Source organism: Megascapheus bottae, chromosome 36 (genome assembly GCF_031878675.1).
Source record: "Megascapheus bottae isolate mThoBot1 chromosome 36, mThoBot2.hap1, whole genome shotgun sequence".
NCBI lineage: Eukaryota > Metazoa > Chordata > Mammalia > Rodentia > Geomyidae > Megascapheus > Megascapheus bottae.
This window is the reverse complement of record NC_143544.1, coordinates 6,278,890-6,294,593: the sequence shown is the minus strand read 5'-3', so window position 1 is coordinate 6,294,593 and position 15,704 is coordinate 6,278,890. Positions and strand designations below refer to the sequence as shown.

The 15,704-nt window shown below is 64.3% G+C and overlaps 1 protein-coding gene across 1 annotated transcript in view; it reads right to left on the bottom strand.

Moving 5' to 3' along the window:
- Window positions 1–15,704, bottom strand: part of Pkd1 (polycystin 1, transient receptor potential channel interacting) — a 39,509-nt gene that overhangs the window by 8,053 nt on the left and 15,752 nt on the right. Inside the window, exons 9-30 of the mRNA XM_090324834.1 lie at window positions 15,210–15,330; window positions 14,728–14,957; window positions 13,634–14,389; window positions 12,894–13,025; window positions 11,628–11,803; window positions 10,925–11,058; window positions 6,992–10,617; window positions 6,655–6,804; window positions 5,908–6,051; window positions 5,547–5,826; window positions 5,266–5,479; window positions 5,039–5,198; window positions 4,611–4,763; window positions 3,988–4,132; window positions 3,288–3,908; window positions 2,943–3,099; window positions 2,511–2,763; window positions 2,213–2,408; window positions 1,397–1,567; window positions 1,183–1,326; window positions 892–1,102; window positions 681–807 (exon numbers count right to left, since the gene is read on the bottom strand). Coding sequence (XP_090180960.1) covers window positions 681–807; window positions 892–1,102; window positions 1,183–1,326; window positions 1,397–1,567; window positions 2,213–2,408; window positions 2,511–2,763; window positions 2,943–3,099; window positions 3,288–3,908; window positions 3,988–4,132; window positions 4,611–4,763; window positions 5,039–5,198; window positions 5,266–5,479; window positions 5,547–5,826; window positions 5,908–6,051; window positions 6,655–6,804; window positions 6,992–10,617; window positions 10,925–11,058; window positions 11,628–11,803; window positions 12,894–13,025; window positions 13,634–14,389; window positions 14,728–14,957; window positions 15,210–15,330 — 8,301 coding nt within the window. The remainder of the gene's footprint in view (window positions 1–680; window positions 808–891; window positions 1,103–1,182; window positions 1,327–1,396; window positions 1,568–2,212; window positions 2,409–2,510; window positions 2,764–2,942; window positions 3,100–3,287; window positions 3,909–3,987; window positions 4,133–4,610; window positions 4,764–5,038; window positions 5,199–5,265; window positions 5,480–5,546; window positions 5,827–5,907; window positions 6,052–6,654; window positions 6,805–6,991; window positions 10,618–10,924; window positions 11,059–11,627; window positions 11,804–12,893; window positions 13,026–13,633; window positions 14,390–14,727; window positions 14,958–15,209; window positions 15,331–15,704) is intronic.

The following is a 15,704-nucleotide window of genomic DNA, read 5'->3' as shown; positions in this document are numbered from 1 at the left end:
GCTATTGCTCTACCACTGGAGCCATAGCCCCACTTCCAGTTTTCTATTGTTTAGTTGGAGATAAGAATCTTAGAGACTTTAGTGCCCGGGCTGGCTTTGAACCTTGATCCTCAGATCTCAGCCTCCTGAGTAGCTAGGATTACAGTTGTGAGCCACTGCACTTGGCTTCACTTCCAACTTTTTGCATGGTTCATCAGAGACAAGAGTCTCATAAATTTTCTTGCCCAGGCTGGCTTTGAACCACAATCCTTAGATCTCAGCCTTCTAAGTAGCTAGATTTTAGGGTTACAGAGGATGTAAGCCACTGACACCTGGCTTTGAGCACTGAGCATTGTTGGTTTTTTTTTTTTTTCCTTCTTTTTGCCAGTCCTGGGCTTGAGCTCAGGGCCTGAGCACTGTCCTTGGGCTTTCTCAAGGCTAGATCCCTACCCCTTGAGCCACAGCACCCCTTCTGGCTTTTCTACATATGTGGTACCGAGGAATCGAACCCGGGTCTTTGTGGCCAAACGCCCGGCCTGAGCGTTGTGTTTTTTCAATGTACTTTTAGGTTTGCAAGGAACCTGCTTGGCTTGCTGGCTCCCCGTGGCTGCTGTGTGGCATACTCCACTTCTCCACTTGGTCTGGTGACAGGACTGCACACAACCACCCTTCCCCGGGGCCCCGGCTTCGGCCCAGCCCACCTTCCTCCGAGATGTCCGGAAGAGGAACAGCACAGCCAGGTAGACAGGGTAGACCACCACGCTGGACACCAGGCCGACGGCCAGCGCGTCCGTGCTCTGGGGGGTCAGGCTGGACACGGGGCCCGCGCTAGGGCAGGAGAGGAAGGCGTGGTTAGGCTGGAGGGTAGAGGAGCTGGCGGGGAGGGCTCAGCGCCTGAGCCGCAGCACCTACCTGTGGCTGGCATCTCCCACGACCCCATACCACACGGCATTGGCACCCAGGAAGAGGCAGAGGAGGAGGGCACAGCACGTGGCCCTCTGGACGCGCGTGAAGCGGCTGCGAGGCGGCCGGTCCCACACCGAGAGCCAGATGTGCTTGTCAAAGAAGCCACACTGCAGCTCCGCCACCAGGAGACGCTGGAAACGCCACAGGGCCGCCTCACCTGGGGAGAGCGAGCCAGGGGAGCGGGGGAAGGGCCGATGGGAGGGCCGGCCCCGCCCCCTCGTGGGTAGTAGGCCTTACTTGCTGCCAGCACCTCCTTCTCCACCAGGCCTCCATTGGCCTCGGTTTCCACGGACAGCCAGTCGTTGACCAGAAAGAAGGTGCTTCGGGCACTCTGCAGGTCCCGGACAATGACGTGCTGCAGGAACCAGGCGGGGCTCAGGCCTGCGGGGGACATCCAGGTAAGGCCCGCAGCCAGCGGGCGGCACCGGCTGGCAGGGGCACCCACCCAGACCTTTGTTGTCATGCCACACTCGGATCTTCCACAGGCCGCCCAGGCTGTGCGGGGTGGCGATCTGGAAGATGTCCAGGCTGTTCCTGTGGAAGGCTCTGTCCCCGTCCAGGTGCCGGTGGCCGCTCTGGCTATCGGCCCCATAGAGCACGATGCCCACGTGGGCTGTGGTGCCTGCAGGACAGAGGAACACAGAGCCTGCCTTTCTGCCCGCTGCCCGGGGCCCAGGCAGGCTTTGCGGTCAACCTCCGTTCATCAACAAGCACAGACGGGCCTTGCTTTGAAGCTGCGATGGACCTAAATTCAGGTCCCCTCCATTGACCAAACGTCCACCAGCCCAAGGTCACAGCCCGACATCACAGCAGCTGGGCGCTGCTCCCTAGCCCCCAGCATTGCGGGCCTGAGGCCAGGCCCTGCCCCACTCCCCTGGCAGAGGGCTGCCTACCTCTGCTCTCACAAGGAGAGCCACACAGGTTTTGGGCAGGCCCTCTGGCTTGAACTCAGGCCTGGACATGGTCCGTACGCGTGTTTTGTTCAAGGCCAGTGCTAGACCCACACCTCCACGGCCCGCTTTCGGTTAGTTACTTGAAGACAAGGGTCCCAGGACTCCCCTGCCCAGACTGGCTTTGAACACAACCCTCGGAGTAGCTAGGATTACAGGCGTGGGGCACTGGCACCCAGATCCCAGCTGCTTGTGGAAGATGGGCAATCAAGAGACAAGAGCAGGCAGGGGTCAGAGGTGCCAGTGGCTGCCCAGAACTGCAGCCGGGAGCCAGGGCAGGGCGGGTCCCCAGGTCCCCACAGCCACCTTCCACTCACCTGAGCCTCGGCCCCAGCCAGTCTTCACCCGGATCTCATACTTGAAACGGCCCCCCTTCCCACAGAAGGGGATTGCGCGGGCGCGGCTGACGTCGAGCTGGTCTAACTTATGCAGGATCACCGCCATGGCTGCGTAGGTCCCCAGGCACACGGCACACGTCAACAGGACGACATAGTTGACTCCTGCCAATGGCTCCTGGGAAGAGAACACAACGCCATCAGTCCAGGTTGGCTCTGCACGCGCTTGCTGAGGACAGAAGTGGAGCCTGCTGCGAGCCGGGGCAGGAGCGCCACTCACGGGGAAGATGAAGTGGACACGGCTGGGGGGCACGAAGAGGCTGGCGCCGAAAGCCGTGAGGTGGCGAGTGAGGCACACGGCCTGGCCGGGCGAGGTCTCCTCCAGCGGCACGAGGCCCTCCGTCCTCCACACCATCTCCTCCTCGCTGAAGTACTGGCACAGGGCCGTGTACAGGCCCACGGACACCTCCAGTGGTGACCAGTGGAAGTGGCTGGTCAGGTTCAGGTGGAAGCTTCCCCCAGGGGCCCCGGTCCTGCCAGGGAGGGGCAGGGGCACGGCCAGGCTTCAGGAGTCTGCTCATGGCTGCCATGCCCTGCCAGCTCTCCAGGCTTGCTGCCACTACTGCCTCCCACAGAGCCACACACCTCAGCCAAACGGCCCACCATGGCCACCTGTCCTGGCCCGTCCTGGCCCCCCTGGCCCGGAGCTCACCCCGGGGCGATGAAGAAGGTGTAGAGCCGATGGTCGGGGCTCCTGAGCGCCTCCAGGCTGATCCTCCTGCCCGCAGAGCAGTTGTGCTCATTGGGCCGGGGTGCCGAGTGCAGGTACGCAGCCAGGTAGGGCTCGGGCTCCTCAGACAGGTGGCGCTCTGGGGGTGACATGCGGTGTGGGATGCCCCCCTCCACCCCTCCCCGGGTGCCATGGGGGGCCCCAGCACCTCTCCGCCAGGGGCCTGGGGCAGCACGTGCTTCTGCGTGGCTCCTCAGGGGTCCAGCCCGGCCCCTGGGACCCCAGGACCTCCCCCCGCAGGGAAGGGCTGGGCAGGCAGGCACCCACCATTGAGCACTCTGTACGTGAGCCGCAGGTGCAGCCCGGCCTCAGGGTTGCTGTTTTCCGGGGTCACCACGGCGCTGACCGAGGCCCGGGGCTGGATGATGGCGGAGCCCACTGAGGTGTGAGTGCCCTGGGCAGTCTGGCCCGAGCTGCTGGGCACCTTGACGGTGATGGCCCGCTCCGTGGCCAGCCGCGCTATGGGAATCTGGGCGCCGGCCTGCGTCTGGAAGGCCATGGACGCCACCTTGGTGGACACGGTGTAGTTGCTGATGTAGCCGAAGGGGAAGGGATTGGAGTCCACGAGGAGGATGAGCTGCACCACGTCGCTGAGGTTGGAGAGGGCGCCGCTGAAGGCCTCGGGGATGGAGAAGTGGCAGCCGGGCGCCGACGCGTTGCCGTAGCAGAGCAGGCTCCGAGGGTCCGAGCGCTTGCCCTGGGCCACAATCTCCTCCCCCGCCAGGGTCAGCGGCTCCTCGTTGAGCACGCGGGAGCGCATGAGGATGCACATGAGCGCCGAGGACAGGTTGTAGGCCTTGGATGCCACCATGGGCGAGGACGGCTCAGTCCCCAGCTCCGAAGGCTGCGGGCCCTGCATGTCTGAGCTGGCAAGGTGGATGAGGTCCCCTGCAGAGGGGCACAGGAGGCCGTGTGAGGGGAGTCTGGGGGGCGGGGGTGGGGCCAAGGCCGAGGCGGGCACGCCCACCTGTGATGTTGAGGATGCTGTCGGCGATGGAGGTGGGCGTGACCGTGCCCTCGGTGGTCTCGGCCTGCAGGACGTGCATCATGTCCTCCAGCTTGTGCAGCATCTTCTTCAGGCACGAGCGGCACATCAGCTCCCTGCCGGACCCCTGCACAGTTCCCGGCACAGAGTCCAGACCCGGCCAGCGCGTGGACACCACCAGGCCCTCCCCGCCCCCCTCGGGAACCACCACGGTCCTCACACAGCTGACAGCTGTTGAGGCCGCAGAAGCACATGGGGACAGCACCTCCACCTGAAGGCTCTCAGTGACCCTCCCTGCTGCACACAGCAGCTGCCCGTCCCGTGCCAGCCTCTACTGGTGGGGTGAGAGCTTGGACAATGGACATCTCATGGTGGACAAGGTTAGAGCAGGTGCCAGGGTGTGACCGCAGGCCCGAGGGGAGGCCCCAGACAGGATCTTGGTGTCCCGGCCCCCCTGCCCCACCTCAGCCCTTTCCACTCTGGAGGTGGGGCAGCACCAGGGGCTCTGGAGCACAAGCACTGGCCGGGAGAACAGGCCGGGCTGGAGCCTGGCCAAGGCTGCAAGGGCACAGGAGGGGAGGGCACCGTGTGCCTGGCCGTCCTACCATGCACTGGGCCAGCGCGGCTGTGATCTGCTGGATGTCGTCCACAGTGCTGGCGCGCAGCGAGACCAGCGTCTCCGTGATGGTCCTGCGCACCTGGGCTCGCATCTGCCGCTCGTGGCTGGGCTCCGCCACCACGTCCAGCGCCTGCTCGTGCTGGGAAGGGCAGCAAGCAAAGGGCGAGTGGTCAGCGGGGCAGGTGGGCAGCTCCCCGAGGGCACTTCTGCCTGGGCATATACTGGCTGCCAGGGGCAGGGGCGTCAAGCTCTGAGCTGTTTCATCCAAGGTAAAACAGGGCCCTGGCAGGCCACCCTGTGTCCTTCGGGCCGCGGCGGGGCTGTGGGAAGAGCACGGGTGTGCCCAGTGTGTGCTCTGTTGTTTCAAGGACAGGAGGGACTCCATGCCCTGGGGCTGTGCCGGCCCTTACTGACCTCACTGAGCACAGTGATGAGGGCCAGGGAGTACTCGATGACGTGCTGTGGGTCAGCCTGCCTCAGAAGCCCAGGCAGCACACGGGCTGTCAGGCCGTGCAGCCAGGGAGCGAGGCCCAGGGAGCTGCCGTTGGGCTCTGGTAGGATAATGGCCAAAGACCTGTGCAACAGAGGCAGGCGGTGAGCAGGCCGCGGGCACACGGCCTCCCCTCCCAGGCCCGGCTCACCTGTTGAGGGCCACCACGGCAGCGCCCAGCTGGTCTTGCACCACCACAGCCAGGTCCACCTCGAAGAGTGGCCTGAAGCCGGGAGGCAGGACCGCCCCGTAGGTGGACAGGCTGCCCTTATAGATGCAGAAATCCTCGCAGTAACCGCGGCGACAGCGCCGCAGGAGCAGAGCGTACACCAGGGGGGCGCTGGCGTCCTCGGCATCGCGCCAGCCTGCAGACACGTTGTGTCAGGAGCTGCGCCCACCCCACGGGTCTCTCCCCTCAGGGGCCCCACTCACCTGTGCATTCGAAGTGCACCTTGGTGGTGAGGGCACGCACGGCCTCCAGCGGGGAGAGGCGGCAGGCGCCCCCGTGCGGAGGGCGGTTGGGCGAGAGCCGGATGGAGGCACAGCCCTCCTCCCCGCCCGCGTGGTCCAGCACGGTGAGCGTGAAGGTGTAGCCCTCGCCGTCCCGCAGCACTCCTGGCCGCACCACCAGCCGCATGCCCGCGCTGCCCGTCGACGTGGTCCGCCCGTCCAGCACCAGCGTCTTGTTGCTGAAGGTACGCGCAGCCCAGCGCTGCGGCGGGGAGGGGGGCGGGTCAGACCCTGGGGGCCGGGGCCGGGCCTGCCTGAGCTCGCCCACCTCGCTGCCACTCACCCCACGCTTGGAGCCGCTGCTGCAGTTCTCACAGCGGCCCTCCAGGTACACATAGGAGCTGCGGCTCACTTCGTACACGGCCTGCGCCTTGCAGGACACGCACTCCAGGGACACGATGGGCACCCGGCCATTCCGCACCAGTACCTGGCGAGGGGAGGAGCCACGGGGAGGCCCTGCTCAGCCCTGCTGCCGCGGCACGCATGCACCGAGCTCCACGAGGGCCTGTTGGGTCAGGACGCTTTTTTTTTTTTTTGCCAGTCCTGGGCTTGAACTCAGGGCCTGAGCACTGTCCTTGGACTTTCTCAAGGCTAGAGCTCTACCACTTGAGCCTCAGCAGCACTTCCAGCTTTTTTCTATGTCTGTGGTACTGAGGAATAGAACCCGGGTCTGTGTGCATGCTAGGTAAGCACTCTACCACTAGGCCAAACTCTCGGCCCTCCAGGCCACTTTTGTGCAGACCAAGCCCCAGGTTTTCTGATGCCAGGCACAGAGGGCAGGAGCAGGGCCAGGTTGGGGGGACTGTGGAGGGAAGGCACCCCAACACCCAGCACACTACACTGCCAGGACCAGCGCCACGGCCTCCGCCACTTGGAGATGGTGGCACCTGCTAGAGCTCCCAAGGAACGTTGTCAGCTCCGGAGTGTAGGAGCCAAGAATGTCCTGTCAAGATCAGAAGCCCTGGAGCCCTGGGGCCCCCCAGCCCAGAGAGCCTGTGGCAGAGGGCGGGGCGGCGGGCACAGCACACACCGTCTGGTTGGCAGACTCCTCCTTGCGGCCCGCCTTCCACACAGTGAGGCTGAAGGTGTATTCCCCGCCCGCGGCCAGGCGCTCCTGGGCGATGGTGACCGTGCTGCTCCCTCGGGGCCCGAAGTTCAGTGCGCATGTGCCGGCCTCAGTCTGCAGGGACAAAGGGGGTGCTCTAAGACCCTTTCCAGCTCTAAGGCAAAATCTGGGCCAGAGCGGGGGGGCAGTTCTGGACTTCCTCCCCACGCTGGGACCAAACCCCGGCCCAGAGCAGGACCCAGGGAAAAGGTGCCTGAGACGGCGCGCACGGGAAGGCCTGGCCTCCCTGCGTGTGGCTGACCTGGGTGGAGGCCACGCAGGCCCAGTGGAAGCTGAGTGGCGTTTGGTCATCGTCTTCCAGGTTAGGGTCGTAGGACTTGCTCCCGTCCAGCACGAGGTCCTGGGTGTCAGACCACACGCGGTAGGAGCCGCCCTCGATGATGGGAACCAGGCGCTCGGCGGCCACCGTCACATTGGCCTGAATGGTCCGTGCCAGAGGCGTGTCCCCAAATGACACCATAAACACAAAGCAGTAGTGGCCCACGGGCAGCGCCAGCCGTGGCACCACCAGCTGGGGCCGGCTCACATCCACTCCGGGCAGGGCCACGTGCTCGCCGTGGCTCTCCAGCCGCTGGCAGCTGGCGGACCTGTATACCTCCCAGCGGTACTGGGTCTGGTAGGTGACACAGTCACGCAGGTCCACGTGGGCCTCCAGGTAGTTGCGCTGTGACCGGCGCATGAGCACCTGCAGGGGCAAGGCCACGTCCACCTCGGGCTCTTGGCAGGCCAGCACCTGGACCGTCACCGTGGTCTGTGCCACGAAGAAGCTGACCAGGTTGGAGGCATTCACTTCCACACGGTAGTCCCCAGGCTGCAGGTACGTGTGGGCCGCCCCGGGCGACTCTGTGTGCTGCACAGGTGCCCCGTCCCCGAAGTCCCAGCGGTAGGCCACCCGGTGGGAGCTGGGGCTGGTGGCGGCCTGGAATCGGGCGGAGCGGTTGGTGAAGCAATGGTCATTCTGGAGCGCCACGTACTGGATGACATCCTGGACCTCCATGGCCAGGGTGAGGTTCACGCTGCCCAGCTCATTGAAGGCCCGCACGTGGATCTCCAGCTGCCCTGCGGCCACAGGGGTGTAGGTGACGTCGCGGCCGGAAAGAATGACCAGCGAGTCGCCCTGGACCTTCTGCAGGGAGAAGTACCAGGCGTAGGCCACTCGGGAGCCCCGCTGCACACGGGCCGTGAAGTTCTTCTCCGTGCCGGTGGCGATGCCCGGCTCGCAGCAGTTGGGCACCTGTAGCCCACCAATGGCCTCCAGCACCAGGATTCGAACCTGGGCCTGGGCCCGGCTCACGTGGTTCTCAGCCTGCACACTCACCACATGGTCCCCGACCCAGGGGAAGCTGCGGGAGAAGTGGGGGGTGGGGAGTGGCTCGGGGCTGGCCCCGCCGGCCTGCAGGCGGAAGCTGACGCCCGAGCCGGCGGCCAGCAGGATCTGGAAGTGGACCTGCTGCCCCGGCGCCACCACCTTGCTGCTGGCCCAGAGCGCCAGGCCCGCGATGGGCTCCTCTACCGTGAGGACGTGCGTGGCCACCGCCCAGCTGACGGCGTTGGAGGCGTTGAGCTGCAGGGAGAAGGTGCCCGGGTCTGGGAAGCCCAGGGCTAAGTGCTGGCCCTGCTGGCTACCAGCCGGCACGGACCAGCACCAGCTCACGTCGGTGCCTGCTGCCAGCTGACCCCAGAAGGACACGGTGGACCCCGCTGCCACGAAGCTGCCGTCCAGCCCGCCGGTCCTGATGCTGAGGCCACTCACAGGCACCTGCACGGCCACCTCCACGGTGGCGTTGGCTGAGCCCAGCTGGTTACTGGCCACGACGCTGACTAGGTGCAGGCCAGCCGTGGAGAAAGCGTGAGCGGTGGACGGCCTCGGCGTCTCCCAGCTCAGTCCCCCCTCCACCGACCACACGTAGCTCACTCCGCTGCCACCAGCCAGTTGGGCATGGAGAGCAACGCTGGCGTTGACGGCAGCAGGGTTGGGGGAGGCGGTCACGGCCAGCCACCCCACAGGCTCCACGAAGTCCACGGTGCGGTTGGCGACGGCGCTGCCCAGCATGTTGGTGGCCCGCAGCTGGACGTGGTAGGTGCTGGCCTCGAGCACAGTGAGGGAGAAGCTCTTGCCACTGCCAGTCAGGGCCGGGCCGGCGTCCCGCTGCGCCGTCCAGCTGTAGGAGATGTTGGTGCCGTCCCTCACGGCAGCCTGCAGCTGCAGCGTGTGGTTGGTGGGGAAGCAGCAGCCCCCGCCGCCCCCCACCACCTGCAGCCCCTCGATGAACTGGAGGACATAGATGAAGATGCTGTCCTGGGCGGCGCCCACGGCGTTCTCAGCCGTGACGATGATGTTGAAGGTGCCCACGGAGCGGAAGGTGTAGGAGATGGTGGGGCCCCCGGGGATGGGTGTGCAGCGGTCGCACAGCACCCAGGAGTAGCGCACGTCGCTGCCGGACTCGAGCGAGGTGCTGAAGCTGACACTGCCATTCAGCGGCACCACCGTGCGGCTGGCGTTGACGCAGAGCCCCTCGACGCGCTGCTGCACGCTCACGTTGAGCCGGGCCTCGCCACGGCTCACCTCGTTCCAGCCGGCCACGGTGACAGTGATGGCGCCCACGCTGCGGTAGGTGTGGGTAACCTCGGGGCCCTCGAGCCGCTCGCCGTCCCCCAGCTCCCAGGCGTAGGTAGCGGGGCGCCCATGGCCCACAGCGGAGAACAGGTAGGGCTGCCCAGTCTCCAGCACATGGGAGCCGTTGACTCTTATGCCGGTGATCTCCACGGGCTCCTGTACATCCACCAGCGCCGAGGCGTTGGCAGCGGAGACGTTGTTGGTGGCCGTGACGGTCACCAGGTAGGAGCCGGGGTCTCGGTAGACGAACGCAGCCGCCGGGCCCCCGGTTTGCACGGGCGTGGCGCTTTCCGTGCCAAAGTCCCAGATGTAGCGGTACGGGAAGGGGGGCCAGGCACAGGCCGCCCAGCAGGCTGTGTCCCCAAGCCGCACAAACTGCCTCTCGGGCTGCAGGGTGATGTTGCCCAGCTCAGGCTCCACACAGACGCTGGTGAAGTAATGCGCTTTGTTCACGGGGCTGGACAGGACCAGTGCCAGGGGGAACGTGCCGCTCCGGGTGAAGTTGTGCGTCACCGACGGGTGCCCCCGGACAGTTACATTGGAGGAGCCATCCCCAAAGGTCCAGTCAAAGAGATAGCGGGCAGGGTCCCCCGTGACATGGGCCGTGAGATGGACTTCCGGCTGGATGGGGATGCAGGAGGCCGGCTCGATGCGCAGCACCTCCAGGACAAACACCCGCACGTGCAGACTCTGGGTCAGCCGGCCGGCAGGACTGGCCGCCACCACCGTCACCGTACAGTTCTGCGCCCGCAGGTACACGTGCTGCACGGCGGGCTCGGGGCCCGTGACCACAGTGCCGTCCCCCATGTCGAATGTCCACGTGATGTTGTCACCCATCTCCACAGCGGCCTGGACCACCACGGGGGCCCCCTGCTCCACCGTGGGGCTCAGGCGCACGCTCAGGCCACGCAGCTCCTGGAAGACGCGGACGTCGGCGTGCGCGCCGGCGCTGCTAACCGTGTTGTTCACCTCCAGGCTGACGCGGTAGGCCCCGGGGGCGAGGTAAGTGTGGCTCACAGCCGGCTGGCTCTGCACCAGGCGAGGGGAGCCGTCCCCGAAGTCCCACGTGTACAGGATGCCGCTGGACGAGGGCCGCGGGTGCGGGCAGAAGGTGACGGGCTGGCCCACCACCAGCACGCCGCGGCTCACCCCCACGGCCACACTGGGCAGCGCGGGGCGCACGCTCACCGGCACCTGCTGTGTCAGGTTCTCGTAGGTGTTGGTCACCAGGACGGTCAGGTTGTACTCACCTGTGGACAGGCCCTCGTGGAACGACCTGCTCACAGAACCCCTGCCCAGCACCCAGCCCAGGACGTGATGCGGGGCGGGGGGGGCTGGGGACAGGGAGCATATGTGCGGGTGCTAGAATTTAAACATGAAACTCTGCTCCCAGAAAGTGGCTAAGAGCAGATCAAAGTATCCAATTTCTGGAAAATTCAAATTGGGACTCTCCCTCCCGCCACCTAATTCTTCAGCCTCAGCAGCAGCCAGGCGGGGCCAGTGGGGGGGGGTGAGGGCCCCCAGGGTGCCAGTCCCAGGAGAGGGCCAGCTGCTCACCTGGGCTGGCATAGGCGTGGGTGGTGTTGTGCTCCACCAGCACCTGAGCCACTGCGGGGTCCGGGACCTGGAAGGCCTCGCCGTACGGAGGCTTGAACTGACCGAGCACTTGCTCACCGTCCCCAAAGGTCCACCTGCCAAGCAGTGGGCAGGGGGTCAGCTGGCCAAGGAGGGGTAGGGGGCCAGGGATGGCTGCTGGCATAGTGGGGTGCCCACTGCAGCTCCCCTGCACACGTTCCATTGCCTGAGGCACCGCCTGGCTGGGCTGCAGCAGGATCTCTGCCCGGCCACACGCCGTCCAGCCCCTTGGAGAGGAGGAAACAGAGACCCAGAAAGCAGCTCTCTGGGCCTTTTCCACCTCTCCTTTTAAACTTGTAGGCCGGGAGTGTGGCCTAGTGGTAGAGTGCTTGCCCAACGTCCATGAAACCCTGGTGCGATTCCTCGGTACCATGTACACAGAAAAAGTCAGAAGTGGTGCCGTGATTCAAGTGGTAGAGTGCTACCCTTGAGAAAGCCCAAGGACAGTGTCCAGGCCCTGAATTCAAGCCCCAGGACTGGCAAATAAATAATAAATCATTGCTAAAAATAAAAAATAAAAGCTGCTCTCAACTTCTCAACCAGGACCCCATAGCCAAAGATGGAATATCAGCCCCCACCCAGGCTCTGCCCAGCGGGCGATGCCACCAGTCCCAGTGGCACTCACAGGAAGGCCACCTCCACAGCCGAGTCCACCAGCACACTGGCCATCAGCTCCAGCGTGGCATTGAGGGACAGCACAGCTGGCACTGCAGACACTCGAAGGTCCCTCATTCTGTTCATCCGCTCCACAGAGACATTATAGTTCACCGTGACATTGCTCACGTGATTGGAGGCCGTCAGCTGGGAAGACAGGGCTTGGTGGGAGCAGGCCCAGGGCAACCACAAGGACAGACCAAGGAGCAAAAAAGCCCAGATCCCTGACTCACACGGCCTTTCCACACTCACTCACTCACTGCTGCAGCAGGGTCTTCGAGGGAAAAGCAGGACAGAGGCAAAGGGGAGCACCCACAGAATCCAGGATCCCCAGGGGAAAGGGGAGTACCCACAGAATCCAGGATCCCCAGGAGAAAGGGGAGTACCCACAGAATCCAGGATCCCCAGACCCCCGCCTGTCCCTGGGGAAAGGGGAGAGCACCCACACAATCCAGGATCCCCAAGGCCCCACCTGTCCCCGGGGAAAGGAGAGAGCACCCACAGAATCCAGGATCCCCAGACCCGTCTGTCCCCAGGGAAAGGGGAGCACCCACAGAATCCAGGATCCCCAGGCCCCCTCCTGTCCCCAGGGAAAGGGGAACATCCACAGAATCCAGGATCCCCAGGCTCCTCCTGTCCCCAGGGAAAGGGGAACATCCACAGAATCCAGGATCCCCAGGCCCCTCCTGTCACCAGGGAAAGGGGAGCACCCACAGAATCCAGGATCCCCAGGCCCCCTCCTGTCCCCAGAGAAAGGGGAGCAACCACAGAATCCAGGATCCCCAGGCCCCTCCTGTCCCCAGGGAAAGGGGAGCACCCACAGAATCCAGGATCCCCAGGCCCCTCCTGTCCCCAGGGAAAGGGGAGCACCCACAGAATCCAGAATCCCCAGGCTCCTCCTGTCCCCAGGGAAAGGGGAGCACCCACAGAATCCAGGATCCCCAGGCCCCTCCTGTCACCAGGAAAAGGGGAACAACCACAGAATCCAGGATCCCCAGGCCCCCTCCTGTCACCAGGGAAAGCGGAGCACCCACAGAATCCAGGATCCCCAGGCCCCCTCCTGTCACCAGGGAAAGCGGAGCACCCACAGAATCCAGGATCCCCAGGCCCCCTCCTGTCCCCAGGGAAAGGGGAGCATCTACAGAATCCAGGATCCCCAGGCCCCCTCCTGTCCCCAGAGAAAGGGGAGCAACCACAGAATCCAGGATCCCCAGGCCCCCGCCTGTCCCCGGCCTACTGAGAGCTTGAAGATGGCAGCGCTCTGGTAGATGACATTGAAGAAGACGTTGTGGAAGGTGAGGGACTGCTTGTCATCGATGGTCCACCGGAAGACCACGTCTGAGCCAGACTCCACCATGGGGCTATAACGCTGTGGGTAGACATGGCGTGGGCCCAAGCTGTGACTCTGCCCTAGCCTGGGGCTGGCTTTGCCCTCAGCCTCCATCTGCCTACCTGGACTTGCCTCCTTCGGGGCTCCTGAAGAACTCGAGGGGGATAAGGGGGCCACTAGCTAAGCCATGACAAGCCATCCTACGTGGGAGGGACGGGCATGGAGGTGCCAGCCCACCTTGGCTCAGGAGACGTGTTCTACAGCGCCAAGCATGTGCTTATGTACCAAACCCCTGCTCGAAGCTAGCTTTCCACCTTGTCACATGGTCGTGCCCTCTCTTATGCCTCGCTTTACACATCTGCAAAGTAGGCCTAGGCCCAGCAAGAGTCCATCTGCCTCCGGAGTTCCCCCACCTCCCATCCAGGCTCCACAGAGTCCCTCAGGTAGAAGCCCAGGGCCATGGGGAGGTGGGTACGTCTCCTAGATACTGACAAAGTCACTATTCCACCTGCAGGGCCCTGACCAGACCTGCCAGAAACCATACCAAACCTCTCCAGAAACATCTGCGTGGATTCCTGCTGCAGAGGCCTGTCCCCTGCCTGTCACCACCCAAGCATGCCGTCAGGAGAGGGAGGGGCCACACTCACCACGAGAACACCTTGTAGAACCCGGGCCTCAGGGCTGGGCACGGCCCGGAGGCCACGGATGGGCTCCTCGGCAATCACCCTCAGGCTGAGGTTGGCGCGGCTGTCCTGGTTCTGGGCGACAATCTCGACTGTGTGCTGTCCCTCAGGGAGCAGGGGCAGGGCCAGTACCGACAGCCAGGTGTGGTTGGCCTCTCCTGTGCACTCAGGCATGAGGGTGTCCCCCACAGCAGGGCAGGCAGCCTCGAAGGGGGCACTAATGTTGCCCTCGGGCCAGCTAGCTGTGGCTGTGGCACTGACACCAGAATCCACCTGAAGCACCAGGACAGAGCCATTGGTGGGTACATAGAGGTAGCCATCAAGGAGGGCAGGGCGCACGACACGCAGCCCCGTCACCGGGGAGACCACGCTGAAGCTGCAGGACAGGTTCTGACTGGACACGCTATTGCCCACCATGGCGTGAACCTCATAGCGCCCAGGATGCCGCAGCCCAGGATTGGGCCCCAGGCCGAGTAGCATGGTAAACTGCTCCGTGGCTAAGAACAGCTGCAGGGCACAGGCAGGGCCAGTCCGAGCCCCCTCCATCTGGGCTGGCAGGCGGGCCAGCCAAACGGAAGCATTGGTGGAGAGATACGCAACCTCGAGGCCGGAGAGGACGGATTCCCCGGGACACTGCAGTAGGGCACCTGGGCCGGCGTCATGCTGCAAGCCAATGAGGTCACCAGGGAGCACCAGGATGTTCTGGTCATGGAAGGTGACCTGTGAGAGGGGAGACAGGCCTCCATCACACCCCATGGGCGGACACCACTGGGCAAGGGCTCCCCGGTGGCTTCACGGGATCCACTGCCCCCGGGCGCTCGTGGCAGGACCAACAGGCCATGGCAGAGGAGACCTCCACAGGGAAAGAGCTTGGAGGGGGCTGCCCTAGATGGGGACGCACGCCTGAAGGGCAGGAAGAAGCCAGCAGTCCCTCATGTGGAGAGGTGAGGAAGGACACCCAGGTTGGAGGAGGGGTAAACTGTCTGGTGGAAGACAGGCCTGGGAGGGTGAGGAGGGGACGTGGCCCAAGGAGCGAAGCCCGGATTAGAGGCACATACGGAGTAGTGCGTAGGGGGCCCTGCAGGCACAGAGAACAAGAACTCCCTCCACAGTGCGTATGCGGCCCAGGGAGGCCTGGACCCTGGCGTGGACCCATTGGCAGGGGCCTGAGGGTGGCAGGAGGCTTCCAGCGGCACGCAGACATTGACTCCGGGACACCAGTGCTCCTCCAGCACACAGCTGGGGCCTGGCGCAGTCGTGTTGTCAGGCTCACTGCTACTTTCTGGGGCTACCACAAAGACAGAAAGGTTAACAGAGGCCTGACCCAGTAGCAGGCCAGTTAGGAATGCCCCGGCCCCTCGTCTCCAGGCCTGGCCAGGTAGAGCCCCACCCACGCCAACACTCCCCGCCCCTCGGCCACGCTACCCACTCCATCCCTGACATACAGAGCAGGGGTTGGCACCTCTGATGACCCTGCCCTGTCTTCCTGAGGCAGAACCCCTTTAGGCCCCCAATCCCCACGACCTTCACAGAGACCTACCCGCTCCTCCTGAGGGCCGGTACACCTGCAGCCGCAGCTGTGCAGCTCTCCCAAGCTCCTGGATCCCCAGTTCTGCTGCGGTGAGAAAGGCTTCGCGGCTCAGGCCAGCCAACACCATGACCTAGCGGGGAGAGAGCTGCCTCAGCCTCAGGCCTCGACTCCCCACTTGGGAATCCGCCACCTGGAAGCCCCCGAGCTTCACTTCATGTCACTTGGGAAGTAAAAAATCTGATTCAACCCATCTGGGATCCCTAGGAGGTTTAGAACACACGCAGAGCCGAGGCGCGGGAGGACGCCATGCTTGAGCGCCTCTCATCTCGGCACTGCCAGGACTTTCTGAACTGTCTTCACTGGGCCCAAACAACTTTAAGAAGCCCCTGCTAACCAAACCATTTTTTTTCTTTTTTCTTTTAGTGTGTGTGTGTGCGTGCTAGTACTAGAGCCTGAACGAAGGGCCTGGTACTGCCCCTTAGCTTTTTTGCTCATTTATGGCTT